Here is a 17,434-nt window from a genome sequence, read left to right as displayed (position 1 = left end):
TGTCTCGATCATCTTCATTTTTCAATTGAGTGTCGTCCAAACTGAAATCCATCTCAGAATCCTTACCATCGGCGACCAAAGAAATATTGGGTATATGTTGAACTTGCCATAATTCCAACGTCTCCTCCAAAACATCAGTTTCCTCCACTGAATGTCCTTCACCACATGCAACATTAACACCATCCACTCCATAAGTAACTATCAACGTGGGACTCACTTCCAAGCCATTTATATTAGGAGTAAATGTCGTACGATGCTCCAAATTAGCCCCATTGATAACCATGGTTGTCTCAACTAGGTTCAAGCAGGACTCCATCTCATGCACATTGCATGGGTCATCAAATCCCAACTGCACATCGATGACAGGCTCCACATGAAGATCTTGATTCTCGGCCACCACATTCTCCATGAATATGGCATCACGTTCTAGAGGTTCCGAAACAACCTCAACAATATCATTTGAGTTACTGGTTCCCCTCTCTCGTCCATCATCTTCAATCAAATTTTTTGGCTCCTTCATTGCTTTCACCTCCGAGACCACATGCTCCCCTGTTTGAGTGTCCCCTACAACTTGCACGTCCAGTTTTGATTTCTCAGATTTCGGGACCCAGACCTTCCCTCCATTGTTTTGTTTAATCTTATTATCAATACCCAAAAGGCAGTTTTTTTTTTTTTTTTTTTATTTTAATATGGCCTTGTCTTCTACAGCTTCTGCAATATGCCAGCAACATTTCATATATAATACTCTGTTTTCGGCTACTTCACATATCGGGTTTTCTGATCCAAAATTATGGGATAGGGTCCTTAGATGCATCTATTTCAATGCATACCCTAGCCCCATCCGTTCTTGTAGCACATCGGTAGGGTTGTCTTGACGAATCAGTCTTCCAATCGGTGCTGTAAGAGACTTCAACATAGAAGTATGATAAAGATTAGGAGGAAGCCCAGGCAAAAAGATCCATACCGGTATGCATGGAGGCTCACTTTCTTCATCAAACTCAGGGGTCGAGGTGAAGTGCCGATGGTAGACCCCATTGATATCACAAGATTCTCTGGAAAGCGCCTTGAAGAAATCTGCTTCATTGGACATATGGACGAAAATGTTCCGTCCGCGCTGCATGGACAACACTACAGGAACGTGATTCAACCCCCATCTGCTTCGGATATAATCATGTATAGTATCAAGAGAGGGTCTGTTCTTCAAGAATTTCATCACAAGTGCGATCGATTTCTTCAATTGAGAAAATAAAATAGAGCTCACCATCTATAATCTTAGGAGGACGCACTGCAATGTCCATCTCAGGGAGAGGTTGCGGCACCACTGAAACAGTCTCCGAGAAAGACCGTTGATGGCCTGCCATGCAAAGAGGCCTGGCAACGTTCGGCAAAACCTTAGCAGAGCTTTTTTATGTAGTTTCCTTATCGAGTGTTTTTCAATCTTGTTACTTGAAGAACATAAGAGTACCCCCAATTATCATGAAATACCATAAATATACATAAATCTATGTCATAACTTCAAAACCCACTAAATTCATTCCTAATTTCTTCAACTAAAACTCCTCAAAATATACGACTATTTCCTCATGAACAAAATCCTTATTCAATCTTAAAAATAAAATCTTCCTAAACTCACCTTTAAAAGCTTCCACACCTTATGCACTAAAACCCTTTCACGTAGTAGGTGCACTTTGACATGCATGTATCTATTTTTTTTTTTTTTCATTCATAATTTTCGTTAAAAAAATAAAATGGTAACATATAAAAATATTTACTGTAGAGAAAGGCATGTCTTGGGAGACTTCGAAATAGGTTTTTTTTTTTTTTTGAAAAAATATCTTTCTTTGAAAACTTTTTCCTTTTTATTTTTATTTTTTTAATTTTTTTTGATTTTAGAAAAGTTTATAGAATCTTTGACCTGGGTTCTGATACCAACTATAATACCTCGTTCTCTAAGTTTAAGAATAAAATCATTTTAAGAAATTCTTGGGCAAGCCAGAGTTTTACTACTGAACTTGACTTAAAAATATATTTTTTTTCCTAAAGGAAGTGCTAAGTACAAAGATTCATTATAATAAATAGAGTCATTTTGTATTAAAATACTGAAATCATAAATGACAATGTGCGGAAGTATTTATTAAAATTTCTCAAAATTTGTACCATAAAAATCATAATCTAAAATCTCTGTTCATGACCCAGGACACTGTCACGCATCCCTGGACTAAGTCCCATCTTGTAGCTCTACCTTCATAAATATTCTAACCTGGGGTGGTTTAAAAACACAAAACAAACTAAAATGAGTCGATGACTCAGTAAGAAACCCATTATAACATCAACATACTTAAACATAATGGTTTCATAAAATGTTTCATGCTAAGAATTAAAATCACGATCATTCATAAGTATGCTTATGTCATGCATAATTTATTTTGGCTTATCTGACTTATATTACTTATCATACTGGCCCACACACTTAACCATGTGTGCAAGGTTATGCACCGGCCCTACATCATGCGGCCACAAGGGGAGCCACTAATAGTATTTTAACATACTATGGTGGATCACACTTAACTCTGCGGCTTGCACATCTACCCATAAATCACATTAGTATTATGCATCTGAATGACCATCTGATTAATTGCTCAGAGCTTATCTTATGCTTGATTTTATGAAAACTTACGTGTCTTCTGCAAATTGAGATGCATAATACGTACATAACTATAATATGTAAAATGAAACATGATGAATGACATTCTTGCAAATATCATGACATGCATGGTACTTAAACACTGTCTTCCAAAGAATTGACTTTAATAATATATATATATAACTAGCTAATGTATGCTAATCATAATTTATGATTAAGCTACTTACCTTGTAGTGTTGCTTCCTAAAATATCCTACACAAAATTGATCACAGTGTTGGAATGGGTATCTTAGGTTTGACCGCTGCACTTATGGAGGTTTATGGTCTTTTCCAAATAACAAACGGAAGGTAGATATTTATAGAGAAATTTGGGCAAGGGTGTCGACAAGATTGAGTTGGACTCGATTAATACATGTAGTGACATTAATATGTTGAATACTCAATTGTGATAATCTAATAAGAGAGTTTGAGTTTAAAAATATGATCTAGTAGTTCATTCAATATAGGATTGACAATGATTGAGACTGCATAGGGACTTCAATTAATGATGATTTTAAATTGAAATAAATTTTGAATGACCAATCTTTAAATTATGAAAGGAGTCTAACTCATTCAATAATAAATGAGATTTAACCTATTTATTAAGCTTAATTAAAACTCTTAATCAATTACAAAAATGTATTGCTCGTGGGCTTATCCAATATAGTCCATTAAATATAATTTAGGTTCAATAAAAATAATTATCAATATTCCGACCTTAGAATTATGAGTTTTGCTACTTATCATTCACACACAACACACACCACACTTTTTTTTATTTTTTATTTTAAATATTTTGGTTTTATTATTCCTGAATTAATTGAATTCTTCTACTCATCATCCATACATTCCATATTTAGTAAGAGAAAAAAATTAAAAATTAAAAAATTATGTGTGATGTGTGGTGTGTGGAGATCATGAGTAGAACTTTTCTAGAATTATTGGGGAGGGTCATTACATTTCTAGACTGTTTTATCTAAACCATCAGACTCCTAGGTCAGGTGGGGCATTCTAAAGACAAAAGGGCTACTCTGAAAAGGTAGATGCTATCAAAATTTCAATGGTCAATCTACTAATATTTGTTCAGAATCTTGGAATCCGACTCTAGATATTTTAAACTTAAACTGCTTCAGCATACCCCATTGTGGCAAATGTAACTAGAACTCCCTTACAAAACTTCCCAAGTCCTGTACTGGAGAAACTCTGATAATTGAAAATCCATGATAGACATAAGTTGTTTCTTTGGGAAATCATTTAAAAGTGCACTATCCTTTGTGTAATGGAGAAGAAGAATCTCAAGTAGTCCACCTTTTCATGGAATGTCCATTCACTCGGATACCTTGGAGCCAAAGCAAATGGCCAGTAAATCTCATATCTCTATTGATCAACTCATAACAGATTGGGTATTATTGATAACTACTGGAGTATTTCCTTTTATGCAACAGTTAGAGCCTCATTCTCCTCATCATTGACAATTTGTTACAATTTGTAAGTTATGATCTTAAAAATTTGGACTTCAAAAGTCCTTTCCACAATTCTAGTCATATATGAAGCATCTACAACCTTTCTAGCATCACAACTAGCACACTCTCTGCAGCTAAAATATCTCATTTAGAAGGGAGATGCTCAACAGATCATTACAACAATAGAAAATGCGGATTCTCCAACAATATGGCAAATCATTTCAATCATAGACGACACCCATCAAAATCTACACCTTTGTGATGATTGGAGTGTTAGAAAAAATTTATGCAACACAAAATTGATGTGTGCACTCAATAGCACAATTGGCAGCAATCAATTTAACTTTTGGTGACTCACAACAAGTCATTATAGTAATAGGAAATGCGGATTCTCCATCAATATGGCAAATCATTTTGGAGGGAGACGCGCAACAGGTCATTACAGCAATAGAAAATGCAGATTCTTCATCAATATGGCAAATCATTTCAATCATAGATGACACCATCAAAATCTACCCCTTTTTGACGGTTGGAGTGTTAGAAAAAATTCATCGAACACAAAATTGTTGGTTGGTCAAAATGGATTCGAGCCTTTTAAGGGATGTTCCTTATCTTAGATAAGACATGTGTATTTTGGGGTGAACTTACTTGTTTTCAATTTGGAATGTTGAGGTTTTTTTATACTGGTTTTCTTGTACTGATCATGGATGTATTTTGTGGAACAATGATTTGGATTAAAGCAGCGAGAGCCAACTAAGGAATGAATGGTGATAATTCATGATTTTTGGAGATAGAGGATTTTCTACTAGAATGTGTTAAGAGTTCTATGGTTAGTAGGTGCTGAGCCACCTTGTACTCGATGGGGTTATTTTGTGAGAATGTAACTTTATGCATTTTGGTGAATTATCAGAGTGCTTAGCAAGAGCATGATATTTTGTGCTATAATTAGGAGTTGAAATTTTGAGGAATTAGTGTTAACTGAAAATTTTGGGATGATACTTGTAATTGGAGATTTATCATTTGGTTGTGCAAATTATGTTTATTGATGGATAACTTGAGAAGTGGCTAATGAGTTACCAAAGTGTAGTATACAATGATTGTTAGGAAGATAGAGCATAGGAGTCGATTGAAGTTAGTGCAGTTTATTGTAGGAAGATAATTATTGGAATTTACTGGGTGTCGTATTAAGGTTCTTGTGGAAGTGGAGATTTTGGATTACTTGACCGCCTTAGGAGTTCTATATGTGATGTGTCACTAGGAGACCAATGCGAGTACGGTAGAATCGCCTATAGGAGTAGACTTGAGAGAGAGCAGTATCCCTTGTGGCCACCAAAGGCTTCGGCTAGTCACAAGTGGCGGTGAGGTTCCAGAGACTCAAGCCACTGGAGTCAATTGCAGGTATTAGTCTAAGCTAATCTCTTGTAATGAGTGTCTTGTGTGGTTTATTCTCGGGTTTTGGAAAGTTGTGCAAGCAATGCCCATATCCGTTCAGGTGTTGATAGTCATATGATTTTCTTAAATGTGTTCAGGGTCGTATCTTGTAACTGCCTTAGCGTTGATGTTTGATCTTTTAAATTTCAAGGATGAAATTTTATTTTAAGGGGGGAGGATGTGATATCCTGTATTTACATGTATTTTCATTGGAGGATTATTTAAATTATTATAATTAGTGGTTCTCTTGTTTTAAATTAACTGTGATTTTTGTGATATTATTTTGTGATTTTTTAAGTTGTGAAATTAATTTTAATGTACCTTCTTAATATTAATTATTGTTTAAATTGCTCTTTAATTTAAATTATTTTGCTGCCCCTCCCCCTATCCAATCCACTCTAGCCGTCGTGACCCAGCAGGAACACCATCACCCATCGGCATTGCTGATGCCGGCGACCTCTCCTACACTCTCTCCAGCCCCCCCCCCACACAACCTTTCTCCGTCGTGGTAGCCAGATCGAAACCCACAGATTTCCCTCCCTCCTTCATCTGTTTTCGTCGTCCTCTCATGTGTGCCGCCGCACGCTGGCTTGGCCAACACCACCCAACCCATTCTCTTCATCTTCGGACAGCGTCCCTCCCCTTCCAATATTAGCCCCTCTCATGCCGCCATTAATCGCTATGAGAGAATCCAAGCCGCGGCCCTTTCATATTCCAAAGCCACTGTCGTGTTGGCCACCATATCTTCATCACTTCTTCACTGGCCTCCCAGCAACCCAAACCACCATTCCCCAACCCCAATCCGCCACCAGTTAAGCCTAGCCATCTCACTTTCTAATTTCACCTTTTTGGCTTTCAAGTGCCCTCTACGCCGCCACCCATGGCCAACCACCACTACCTTTAGTTTCACCAACACTCCTAAGTCCTACCCTAACCTTCCCTAATCTTCATTTGTCTCCGTTCAAATTTGGGTATTTTGAGACCCATGGCCATAGTGAATTTTGCACTGTGATGTTGCTTTGCTGACATCTTTTGCAGCTCATTGATCCCTCAAAAATTATATTATAGCGCTATAAGTATTTTTCAAATAACTTTTGAGATTTAAATATATTTTGTATTAACAATTATTATGTGAATTTGGTTGGTTGTGCCGAACTGAGTCCAAGGAGTCGGGGGTCGGTTAGAATGGAGAACAGAGTTGTTTGTGTGATTGGTTGATGTTGAGATTTGTTGTTGTTGGATTTTTGTTTCGTGTCATACATTGCATAGTGCACGCATGTTCATATTTGTAAAATGAAAACTGGGTTTTCACATAATTGCACACATTTTCATGTGTTGGGTTTTCATGTGTAAATAGATTTTAGGTGCGTATGTATCACGACCCCAAGCCGAGATGAGACACTATCTCAGTGGAGCTCCTCTAGTCACTCGGGAGCGGAATATACTGAGTGACATTCCCTGGTTTGTCACTGGTCAACAACAGGTTCAGATAATACGATAATGTTGTCTTGCCGACTTCATGGCCCCTTTACAGGCAGGGGCTAGAGGATGTCTGGGCATGGTATGCGCTGGGCGCGAAGCTGGGTATCCCTCATTACGAAATCACATGCGTGGTCGTTACCTGTGGTGTGGTGATGAGAGTCAGAGTATACGGATAATCCCTAGGGGAGATCATGGTGCATACGGTAAAATTGGATAAGTGGTTTTGATAATTGGATAATAGACCATTTTCTAGGAAAATGGCAAGACTTGGTTAAGGACATGTGGACCATTTTCTGGGAAAATGATGGATTTTCTATGGGGACCACTTTCGAGAAAAATGGTGGATATTTTGATTAATGGAAATATGCGGACCATTTTCTGAAAAAATGGTAGAATTTATGTTGGGCCATTTTCTTGGAAAATGGCGAGATTTGATTAATGGAAATATGCGGACTATTTTCTGGAAAAATGGTAGAATTTCTGTTGGGTCATTTTCTGAAAAAATGATAGATGTTTTAATGAAAATGTTTTAATGGAAAAAATGATGGATGTTTTAATGGATCTTTACAAATATAAAGTGGCTATGTAATGAAATTTTGTTGGTATAACAGTTTTTGTTGTTTTATCGTTAAAATTAACGTCGTTAGTTGCATGAATAAATTAAAGTGGCTCTCTCTCTTTTCTTAAAAATTCTTATTTTTTTAATCTCTCTCTCCTCAATTACTTATGAATAAATTCATAGCTATCAAAATTCATGCAGCATACATCAATCCTAGAACACATGCATTGATGATCGTTTATTTATGAGGTATATTAGATATATATATATATATATATCTATATATCTATATAAATTATATATTCTATATTCTATTATATATATATGATATTTTATATAATTTATAATTTATATGTGATTTAAAATTTCTATTCATTTCTTATATAAACAAAGCGAAATGTAAAATAATTAAGTTTAAATCTATTTACCAACTACATTTATGAATACAATTATTCCAATAAAATATTATTTATTTATCAATTTAAATTCATTATGAAACATTAAAATCAAATAATAATATCTTACAAAAATCTTAGTATTTTATCTCTTTATAAAAATTATATCTTTTTTTTTAAATAATCACTTTATTAAACTCAGAAAACGTGCTCCGCACGTTACTTTATTGTTAATGGTTTGTCTCCGGCACTGCACAATTGTGGTTCAAGGTTCTTTTTTTTTTTCCTTCACATATTTGTTGTTTCTAGTTATATCCAGGAGCACATGAAATAGTAAATAATAAGATTTTAATTCTAAATACTTTAAAACTGACTTAAGTCTATTTTACTATTTGATATTAGAATTTTTTTTTTTCTAAAAGCATTACATTATTAATCAAAATTTTATCCTTAATAAAAATAATATTAATTCTTAAAAATAATATTTTTATATACTGGGTGAACGTCCCTTGGACGTTGCCCAACTACTAGTATATTTATATATATGCTTATGTTTGTTATTGATATTATTATAAGTTAATCTTTTAAAAACATTGACATTTTTTGTTGGCATTTAGTCACATTTCTTGGAGATATTGATTATAACGTGGCTACTAAATTTTGTATATATTAATTTTTATATAAAATTATGTCAATTATGCCAAATAAATTATACGAGTCAGTTGATTTTAATTATACAAAATGGATCAAGATGAGTCGTGTCGTATTAATTAGTCAGTTGATTTTAATTATACAAAATGGATCAAGATGGGTCGTGTCGTATTAATTCAATTCTAATTGATTATTAAATAGATTATGTAGGTTGTATTGTACCATCTATTATTTATGTGAGCCGTGTTAAGGAGTTTGGGTCGATTTAATTGAGCAGATCGTGTTTAATTTAATCTGTATAATAAACTACTTATATCTTAAAACTCAGCACCTCTCGTAACAAATGGCATGAAGAAGTTGTTGGGCCGAGAGCAAGAGCAGCATGCATACAACACCCATGGACCTGATGTTTGCCCAGTTATAAAAATGACATGACATACTGCAAAGTTAGCCCTTCGTTGATCCAAGCCCATTGAGGTATGGATTTTATTATATTTATATTTTATTCCTTTTACACTTGCTCATATTCCTTTTACGTGATAAAGCGGTCTATTTTAACATCATTTTATTAAAAAAAGGTTTTATTTTATATAAATTAATAAAACAAAATGAAAAAAGATTGTAATTGAATAATTTTCGTTAAATGAATAGAAATGATTTATTGTATAAAAAATAATTAAGCTAAAAATTCCTTACAACTCTTTTAAAACTGTAAATTACATGATTGATACTTTTATAAAATTGAATTTCATTTTCCATGAATTGACATGTTTGCACTGATTGATTATGAATCTCTATAAGTATCATTGTCTTTATTAAATCTTAATTATATTAAGAAATGTTGAGACAAATAATGTAAGGAAAACAGAGTGAAGAAAAGCCTGTATATTTTTCGTTTTTGGTTTTCTGTGTATAGGAATGTATATATACACAAAATAATCCTAACTCTCACTATAGAATATTCTCAAGCACCTGCTGTGCATTACAGAAACATTTACATTGTGGCAGAGTTTGTTACAAGGGTGTGGCCATAATACATTTCAGTACAACCATCCTACCCAGAGGGGTAGGTATCAGCCTACTCTTAAGTAATTCCAGAAGGATCTTCTTGAGACGCATCTGACGTGGGAGATTTCCTTGACCCAGCCGAGGCATCTGACGTGGGAGGCTTGCTTAAGTTACTAAGAAATTTATGAACCTAATTAAAAAATTAGTTTTATAGGAGAGGGTTATTTATTCTTTATAAATATGTCTAATACTTTCTTTATATATAATATGAAATTTATTTTTCGACATTTTTTTTTATGTGTAGAATAGTATTTTTTTTAATTTTTATTATGAGGTAAGTAGTACGAGCCTCTATTCGTCATGTGGCAGATTCTGATATTATAAAGAAATTTATAAGTTTAACTCTTTTAAAAAACTAGTTTTATAGAATAAAATTACTCATTATTTATAAATATGTCAAAGACTTTATTTCTAATAATATTATATTTATTCCTTAATTGCTTTCTTACGAGCCTCTGTTTGGTGTAGAATACAAAGATATGTTGAGTGTGCCTTCGTGCCTTTTTCACATGGGGAAGAAATTTGCTCCATTATTGTAGAAGGCATTAAATCCATTTGTTGTTTCTATGTCAAGAAATCGACCTAACATATCTTAAAAATTTAAATAGATAGAAATAGAAATAAATAGACAATAAAAAGAAATGAGTTAGGTTTTGATTAGACAGTGAGTTAAAATGAGATGAGTTGAGATGAAAGTTGAAAGTTGAATAAAATACTATTAGATTATTAGAATATTGTTTTAAAATTTAAAAAAGTTAAATCGTTTATTAAATTTTATGTAAGAAATTGAAAAAATTATAATGAGGAGATGTGATGAGAGTAGTTGAGATTGTTTCTAAATTCAAACGACCGGTTAAGGTTAGATTTGGAGAGTGAGATGAGCATTTTTTGTTTTAAATGAAAGTTTAAAATATAATATTTTAATATTATTATTATTTTGAAATTTGAAAAAGTTAAATTGAGATTTAAAAAAGTTGAATTATTTATTATATTTTATACGTTAATTTAAAAAGATTATGATAATGAAATAAGATAAAATGAAATTAATGAGACGAGAGTTTTGTAATTAAACTTAATTAGTAAACCTAACCTTGCACTTCACGTCACGTGCACATGACGTGACATGAGTGAAAACAAATTGCATACTCTGCATATATAAAGGGATAGTTCGATCTGTCATATAAAGTTTTTATTATACATATCGATCTCATCTTTTATAGTACTTCTTGACGATCCTGAAATTTCTATTTGTCACAACACCCCGACTAGATTTCACAGGTTTTTATTTTTTATTTTTTATTTTATATATATATATATATATATGTGATTTATGCGTAGGTTGTGGTTGAATTTAGTCTTTGTTTGGTTTATCATTTTGGTTCGTTTTCTGTGTGCTGTAGCTGATGATTGGTTCCTTTCGGGCATTCTCGGCTTGAAATTTTCATTTAAATCTTCGTCTATTGTAGGGTACTTACAGGAGCATCCTCTTTTGACCAAGATTTCTCTCTCTCAGATATTATTCATCTTCTTGCAACATCTAAGATGAAAATATCGACTTTTTCTTAGAAGTGTTGGGTTTTGGTGCTTTAGTTTAGTTTTATGATGGAGGATGTTTTTGGAAATTTAAGGGCTATTGTGATGAACTTAGTTAGCTAAATTTTTGTATTAAAATTAGAGGTAAAGTCTAATGATTTAGATATTATTTTAGATCAACAATAGAGTTTATATTGTGAGTTTGATCGATTGAATGATTTTATTATTGGATATTTTGATTATCAATATATTTATCTTGATTTATTATAATTTCTGAATACATTAGATGCTTGAAAATTTTATGTGATATTTAAATAAGTTTGTGAATGTTTTAATCTTTAGTAATTAGTTTTCTTTGTCTTAATTGCTAAATCTTTCAGTTAGATAGAATCATTATTTTAATTTAATTAAAGTAAATTGATTGGAGACAATATTCTAAATTATTAGACGGATCTTTAAAACTTTAGTCGTTCTCCATATATATCGATTTATTTTATTATTTTAGTTGTATTTTGTTACTTTAAAAATTTTCATCTCAATAATTTTCTCATCTATTTGATTGCAAATTCCTCTTAATAATTTATTTTTATTGTTTAAGATAATTTTCTTTATCTTAAACAGTCAATCTTTATGAATTCGACTTTATTAGGTACTAAAATACTTGTATACTTATAGGTAAAACTGTTTTAAATTTTTTATTCATTATTTTGAGTCAAAATTTAGGCAAAACATTATTGATTAAAATTTAGTTAATCGATTTAACTTTTTATAAACTCGTCATCCAATCATCTATATTTTCTCTTATACTTATATTTGTTATAATTAAAATTTGATAAAAATGTCACCATTGAGATGATCTATTTTTTTCTAAATTTGTACATTTAGAAAAAGATGATTTTTAAAAAATATTATTGTGAGAAAATTATTGATTTTGAAAATGTTATCGTTTGAAAAGATAAATAATTTATAAGAATTTTATTATAAATAAAAATTGAAAATACAGACGCAATAAATAATTAAATAAATAGGAAGTTATGAAAAGAAATAAATAGCTTCAGAAGTGTCTCGTGCTTTATACATCTTTCAATTCTCGCCATCTCTCTCCTCTTAAATTTGAAGGCTCCATCCTTCCAGATAGGTTACAGTGCACACTGCTCTAACGATGTGATTGTTTAACTTATATGGTGTGCTATATCTGTTTGGGTGGTACCGGCAGGCCGTCAGCGTTTAAGTATATTTTTAATATCATTAATCATTAAAAAAAATTTTAAAAATAACCAATATTATTAGAATTTTATTTTATAATATTATTATTATTTTAAAATTAAAAAAAATTGAATAATGTTTAAAAAATTAAATTATTTATTATATTTTGTATAAAAATTTAAAAAAATTATAATAATGAAATGAAATATTTTACAAATCCAAACGAGGCTTAATAGTCATTTCTTAATTATTAAGTAAAAATAAAATTTAAAATATTTGAGTAGTAACTTTGAACAGTAACATTAAGATGGAGAAGTAGCATTTTCCAATATGTTTTCGTTATTCTGTTATCTTCAGATTTCCATTTCTACCGTTCCTCTTGCGGTATATCCCTGTATTCCCTTTCCCTATGCTGTTTGTGGGCTTTTGCATCTATATTTTTGTTCCCTTTCTCTGTTTTTGTGTTTGGCATATAGTATTTTTTCGCACAACGAAGGGGCACAAAGCGCAACGGTAGTATTCGATCATTCTCGCTTTCGAATGAATGATTTTGTTTCTACATGTAAATAGTAAATTACCGAGATATACTTTTATATGTAGTTATGTTTTTATGATTTTTTAAATCTCTTTTTAATTTACATAAGAGAAATTATGTTAGTAGTCCTAGAATATGCAAGCTCCGCCAACTCCCTTTAAAAAAAGTAAGTAATTCTAAACCTCACATGAAAGAATCATTTTTTTAATAATAACCCTTACTCTTTTTTTAAATATAGTGTATAGTACTTGCAATCCTACAACTGTATATATTATTACTCTTTATATAAATGTGTCACAATAGAAAAATTGGTCGCCCCTCAATATAATTGCTCGTTCCACCACTAATGCCTTGGTTCCTTTTTCACATGTGGAAGAAATTTGCTCTATAATTATACGAAGCCATTACTTACACGTGTTGTCTTAGAAAAACGTTTAACATGTGAAATCCGCCTCACTTGTCTTAAAACTTTAAATAGATAGAAATAGAAAGAAACAGACAATATAAAGAAATGAGTTAATCTCCTTGCATTTCACTTTCACAATATATTGAATTATTGGCCAAGTCTTCTCCCTGCGTTGCTTTCATGCTTTGTCTAGCACAAGATTGAGAACAAGATGTGACATGAGCACAAGATTGAGAGCAAATTGCATACCTTGCGTTGATCTCATGCATGTCTTATACTTGGTGATGATCTTGAAATTTCTATTTGTCACGACACCGCGGCCTGGGGGTTAGGTTGGACTACATTTCACAGCTTTTTTGTTTTTTTGTTTTGTGATTTCTGGATAGGTCGTTGTTAAATTTAGTCTTTGTTTCGTTTATCATTTTTGTTCGTTTTCTATGTGCTGTAATTGATTGGTTCCTTTCGGACATTCTCGGCTTGAACTTTTCTTCTAAATCTTTGTTAGAATATTATTTTTTAATATTATTATTTTGAGATTTAAAAAAGTTAAATTTTTTATTATATTTTATGTAAAAATTTTAAAAAATTATAATAATGAGTTAAAAGACTTTTTATTTCCAAACCTTTCTAATCTTCTATGCAATTTCCATGTCCTGTATAAATACTCAGATATTGTAGCCAAAACAACATCTGAGTGAAACATGCCTATTATGGCTTGGACGTGGACAATACTTGTGCTAGTTATTCTTGCTTATCTCTTGAGAGAATGGATTTTATTATATTTATATTTTATTCCTTTTACAATTGATCATATTAAATTTTGAAAAAAAATCCGTAATCTTATATTTCACTGCACATGACTTTATGAAATTCTGATAGTAATTTTACGTGATAACGCGTCGATCTATTTTTACATCATTTTATTAAAAAATGTTTTATTTTATATAAATTTATAAAACAAAATGAAACAAATTGTAGTTGGATAATTTTCCTTAAATGAATAAAAATTATTTATTCTATAAAAAATAATTAATGTAAACTTCCGTACAACTCTTTTAAAACTCTACAATATTACCTGAATATTGATACTCTTATAAAATTGAATTTCATTTTCCATGAATTGACATATTTGCATTGATTGATTATCAATCTCTGTAAGTATATTCATTGTCTTTATTAAATCTTAATTGTTGGCTAATTATTTCATATCATATTAATAGATGTTGAGATAATGAAAATAAAAAAAAAATTACAATAAAAAGAATGTCGTCTGATGCACTGTTCAAGAAATTTTTTCTTGAGTAATGTTATGTATAAGCTTTAAATATATAAGTCTTATATAAGCATTTTGTAAAAATGTGGGCCATATTAAAAAAATTTTGAGTTTTTCACACTTTTATAATGGGGTATAATTTTTAATTTTAATTTTATTATTTATTTATTTATTTATTTATTTATTTATAAAGGACTGGCACAATAATTGTACATAAAGATTGTATGTATCATTTCTCTTCCTTTAAAATAATTTATGTATCCGGTTACAAATCTTGAGTTCTTTTTGTGATTTCTGCATAGGTCGTTAAATTTAGTCTTTGTTTGATTTATCATTTTTGTTCGTATTCTATGTGCTGTAATTGATTGATTCCTTTCGGACATTCTCGGCTTGAACTTTTCTTTTAAATCTTTGTTAAAATATTATTTTTTAATATTATTATTTTGAGATTTTAAAAAATTGAATTGTTTATTGTATTTTGTCTGGGAATTTAAAAAAATTATAATGATGAAATGAGTTAAAAGACTTTTTGTTTCCAAACCTTTCTAATCTTCTATGCAATTTCCATGTCCTGCATAAATACTCAGATATTGTAGCCAAAACAACATCTGAGTGAAACATGCCTATTATGGCTTGGACGTGGACAATACTTGTGCTGGTTATTCTTGCTTATCTCTTGCGAGAATGGACATGGAGAAGTATGAACAAGACTAAGAAACTACCTCCTGGTCCAAGAGGCTTGCCTATCTTTGGGAATCTTCATATGTTTGGGAAATTTCCTCATCGAGATCTTTATCGGCTAGCCCAAACATATGGCCCTATCATGCACTTGCGCTTAGGCTTTGTGCCCACCATTGTTGTCTCCTCCCCTCAAGCAGCTGAGCTGTTTCTTAAAGCTCATGACCTTGTGTTCGCTAGTAGACCACTTAGTGAGGCTGCAAAGCATGTCTCTTATGAGCAAAAAAATTTGTCATTTTCTCCTTATGGTCCTTACTGGCGCAACATTCGCAAGATGTGCACCATTGAATTGCTTAGCAACCTCAAAATCAATTCTTTCAGATCCATGAGGAAAGAAGAGCTTGGCCTATTGGTTATGTTTATTGAAAAGGCAGCCTTTGATTGTATGGCTGTTGATCTTAGTGCCAAGGTCTCGTCCCTCAGCGCGGATATGAGTTGCCTTATGGTGTTGGGGAAGAAGTACATGGATAAGGATTTTGATGAGAGGGGATTCAAGGCTGTAATTCAAGAGGTTATGCATCTATATGCTACTCCTAACCTTGGTGACTACATTCCTTATATTGGTCTCCTTGACCTTCAGGGGCTGACGCGACGCATGAAAGCTGTTAATAAGATATTTGATGAATTTTTAGAGAAAATTATCGATGCTCATGTACAATCCAAAGATTTAAATAAAATTAAGGACTTTGTTGATATCATGCTGAGGTTCATGGGGTGTGAAGACTCCGAGTACCATGTTGAACGATCCAATATCAAGGCCATAATCTTGGTAATCATTCATTGAACTTGTATAATATTTGATTCAAATTTGTTGTTGATCACTAATTTCCTGGCAATGATTTTGTTGCAGGACATGCTTGTAGCATCAATGGACACTACTGCAATAACAATTGAGTGGGCAATTTCAGAAGTCATCAAGCAGCCAAGGGTAATGAAGAAACTTCAAAAGGAGTTGGAAGATGTAGTGGGCTTGGAGAGGATGGTAGAGGAATCAGATTTGGATAGGCTAGAATACTTGGACATGGTTGTAAAGGAAACCATGAGGCTACATCCAGCAGGACCTCTACTAGTACCTCATGAGGCCACAGAGGACATCACTATCGAAGGCTTCCACATCCCCAAGAAGTCTAGGTTGATAGTAAACGCATGGGCAATTGGGCGAGACCCAAGCGTTTGGACTGATGCTGAGAAGTTCTTCCCAGAAAGGTTTGTTGGGAGTAGCATTGATCTCAGGGGACATGACTTCCAACTTCTCCCTTTTGGCTCTGGGAGAAGAGGCTGCCCAGGGTTACAGTTGGGTCTAACCGCAGTTCGATTCGTGGTGGCACAACTTGTTCATTGCTTTGATTGGGAGCTTCCTAATAACATGCTACCAACTGAGTTGGACATGGCCGAGGAGTTTGGCCTTACAGTTCCTAGAGCCAAACATCTACTTGCTATTCCCCGACGTCGCCTTCACAAATGAGAAAGAAGATCTCCTTTCTTCTTCACTCTATTGTCGTCTATATTTACTAATTTCGTGGTAATGATGTCGATGTCGCACTCATGTTATTAGAACTCTTCAAGATATGATGTTCTTTTGAGTTTGAGGTTTGCTTTCATGCAACTCATTGTACTTTCTATCCAATATGTAATCGAAAAAATATTCATAAAATAAGAGAGACATCATTGTATAATTTGTATGTGAAATACTTCAGCCATCATACATAAGTTGATCAAAAGCATTTGTAACTCTTCTCAAAAGTAAATGGCAGTGAAGCATCCCTCAAGAATAGTTCTCTAGCCAACTGCAGTCAACATGAAATAAATGGGCTTAAGTTTCATATAAATGAATTCCGATTAAAATAGATCGATTTAATTAGACACAATTAATAAACAGGTCAATCCCTTAAATCTCAAACAACCCATATTATTTGTTTAATTAATTTTATTTGAAGATTGCTATACTGTTGAGGGAAAAATGAGTAAATTGGCATATTCTTGTGAAAACTTATGTAAAATAGTGTTCTAA

At 32.4% G+C, this 17,434-nt stretch overlaps 1 protein-coding gene across 1 annotated transcript; it reads left to right on the top strand.

Annotated features, from left to right (window-relative positions):
• The first annotated feature begins 10,929 nt into the window (after nucleotides 1–10,929).
• Nucleotides 10,930–17,112, top strand: LOC122306769 (cytochrome P450 71AU50-like). The gene is made up of 3 exons (XM_043119282.1): nucleotides 10,930–11,010; nucleotides 15,273–16,192; nucleotides 16,274–17,112. The coding sequence occupies exons 2-3, from the start codon at nucleotides 15,305–15,307 to the stop codon at nucleotides 16,886–16,888; spliced, it is 1,503 nt and encodes a 500-aa protein (XP_042975216.1). The 5' UTR covers nucleotides 10,930–11,010; nucleotides 15,273–15,304; the 3' UTR covers nucleotides 16,889–17,112.
• The last annotated feature ends 322 nt before the right edge of the window (nucleotides 17,113–17,434 follow it).

This window comes from Carya illinoinensis, chromosome 4 (assembly GCF_018687715.1).
Source record: "Carya illinoinensis cultivar Pawnee chromosome 4, C.illinoinensisPawnee_v1, whole genome shotgun sequence".
Taxonomy (NCBI): Eukaryota; Viridiplantae; Streptophyta; class Magnoliopsida; order Fagales; family Juglandaceae; genus Carya; species Carya illinoinensis.
This window is presented reverse-complemented; position numbering and strand designations above follow the sequence as displayed.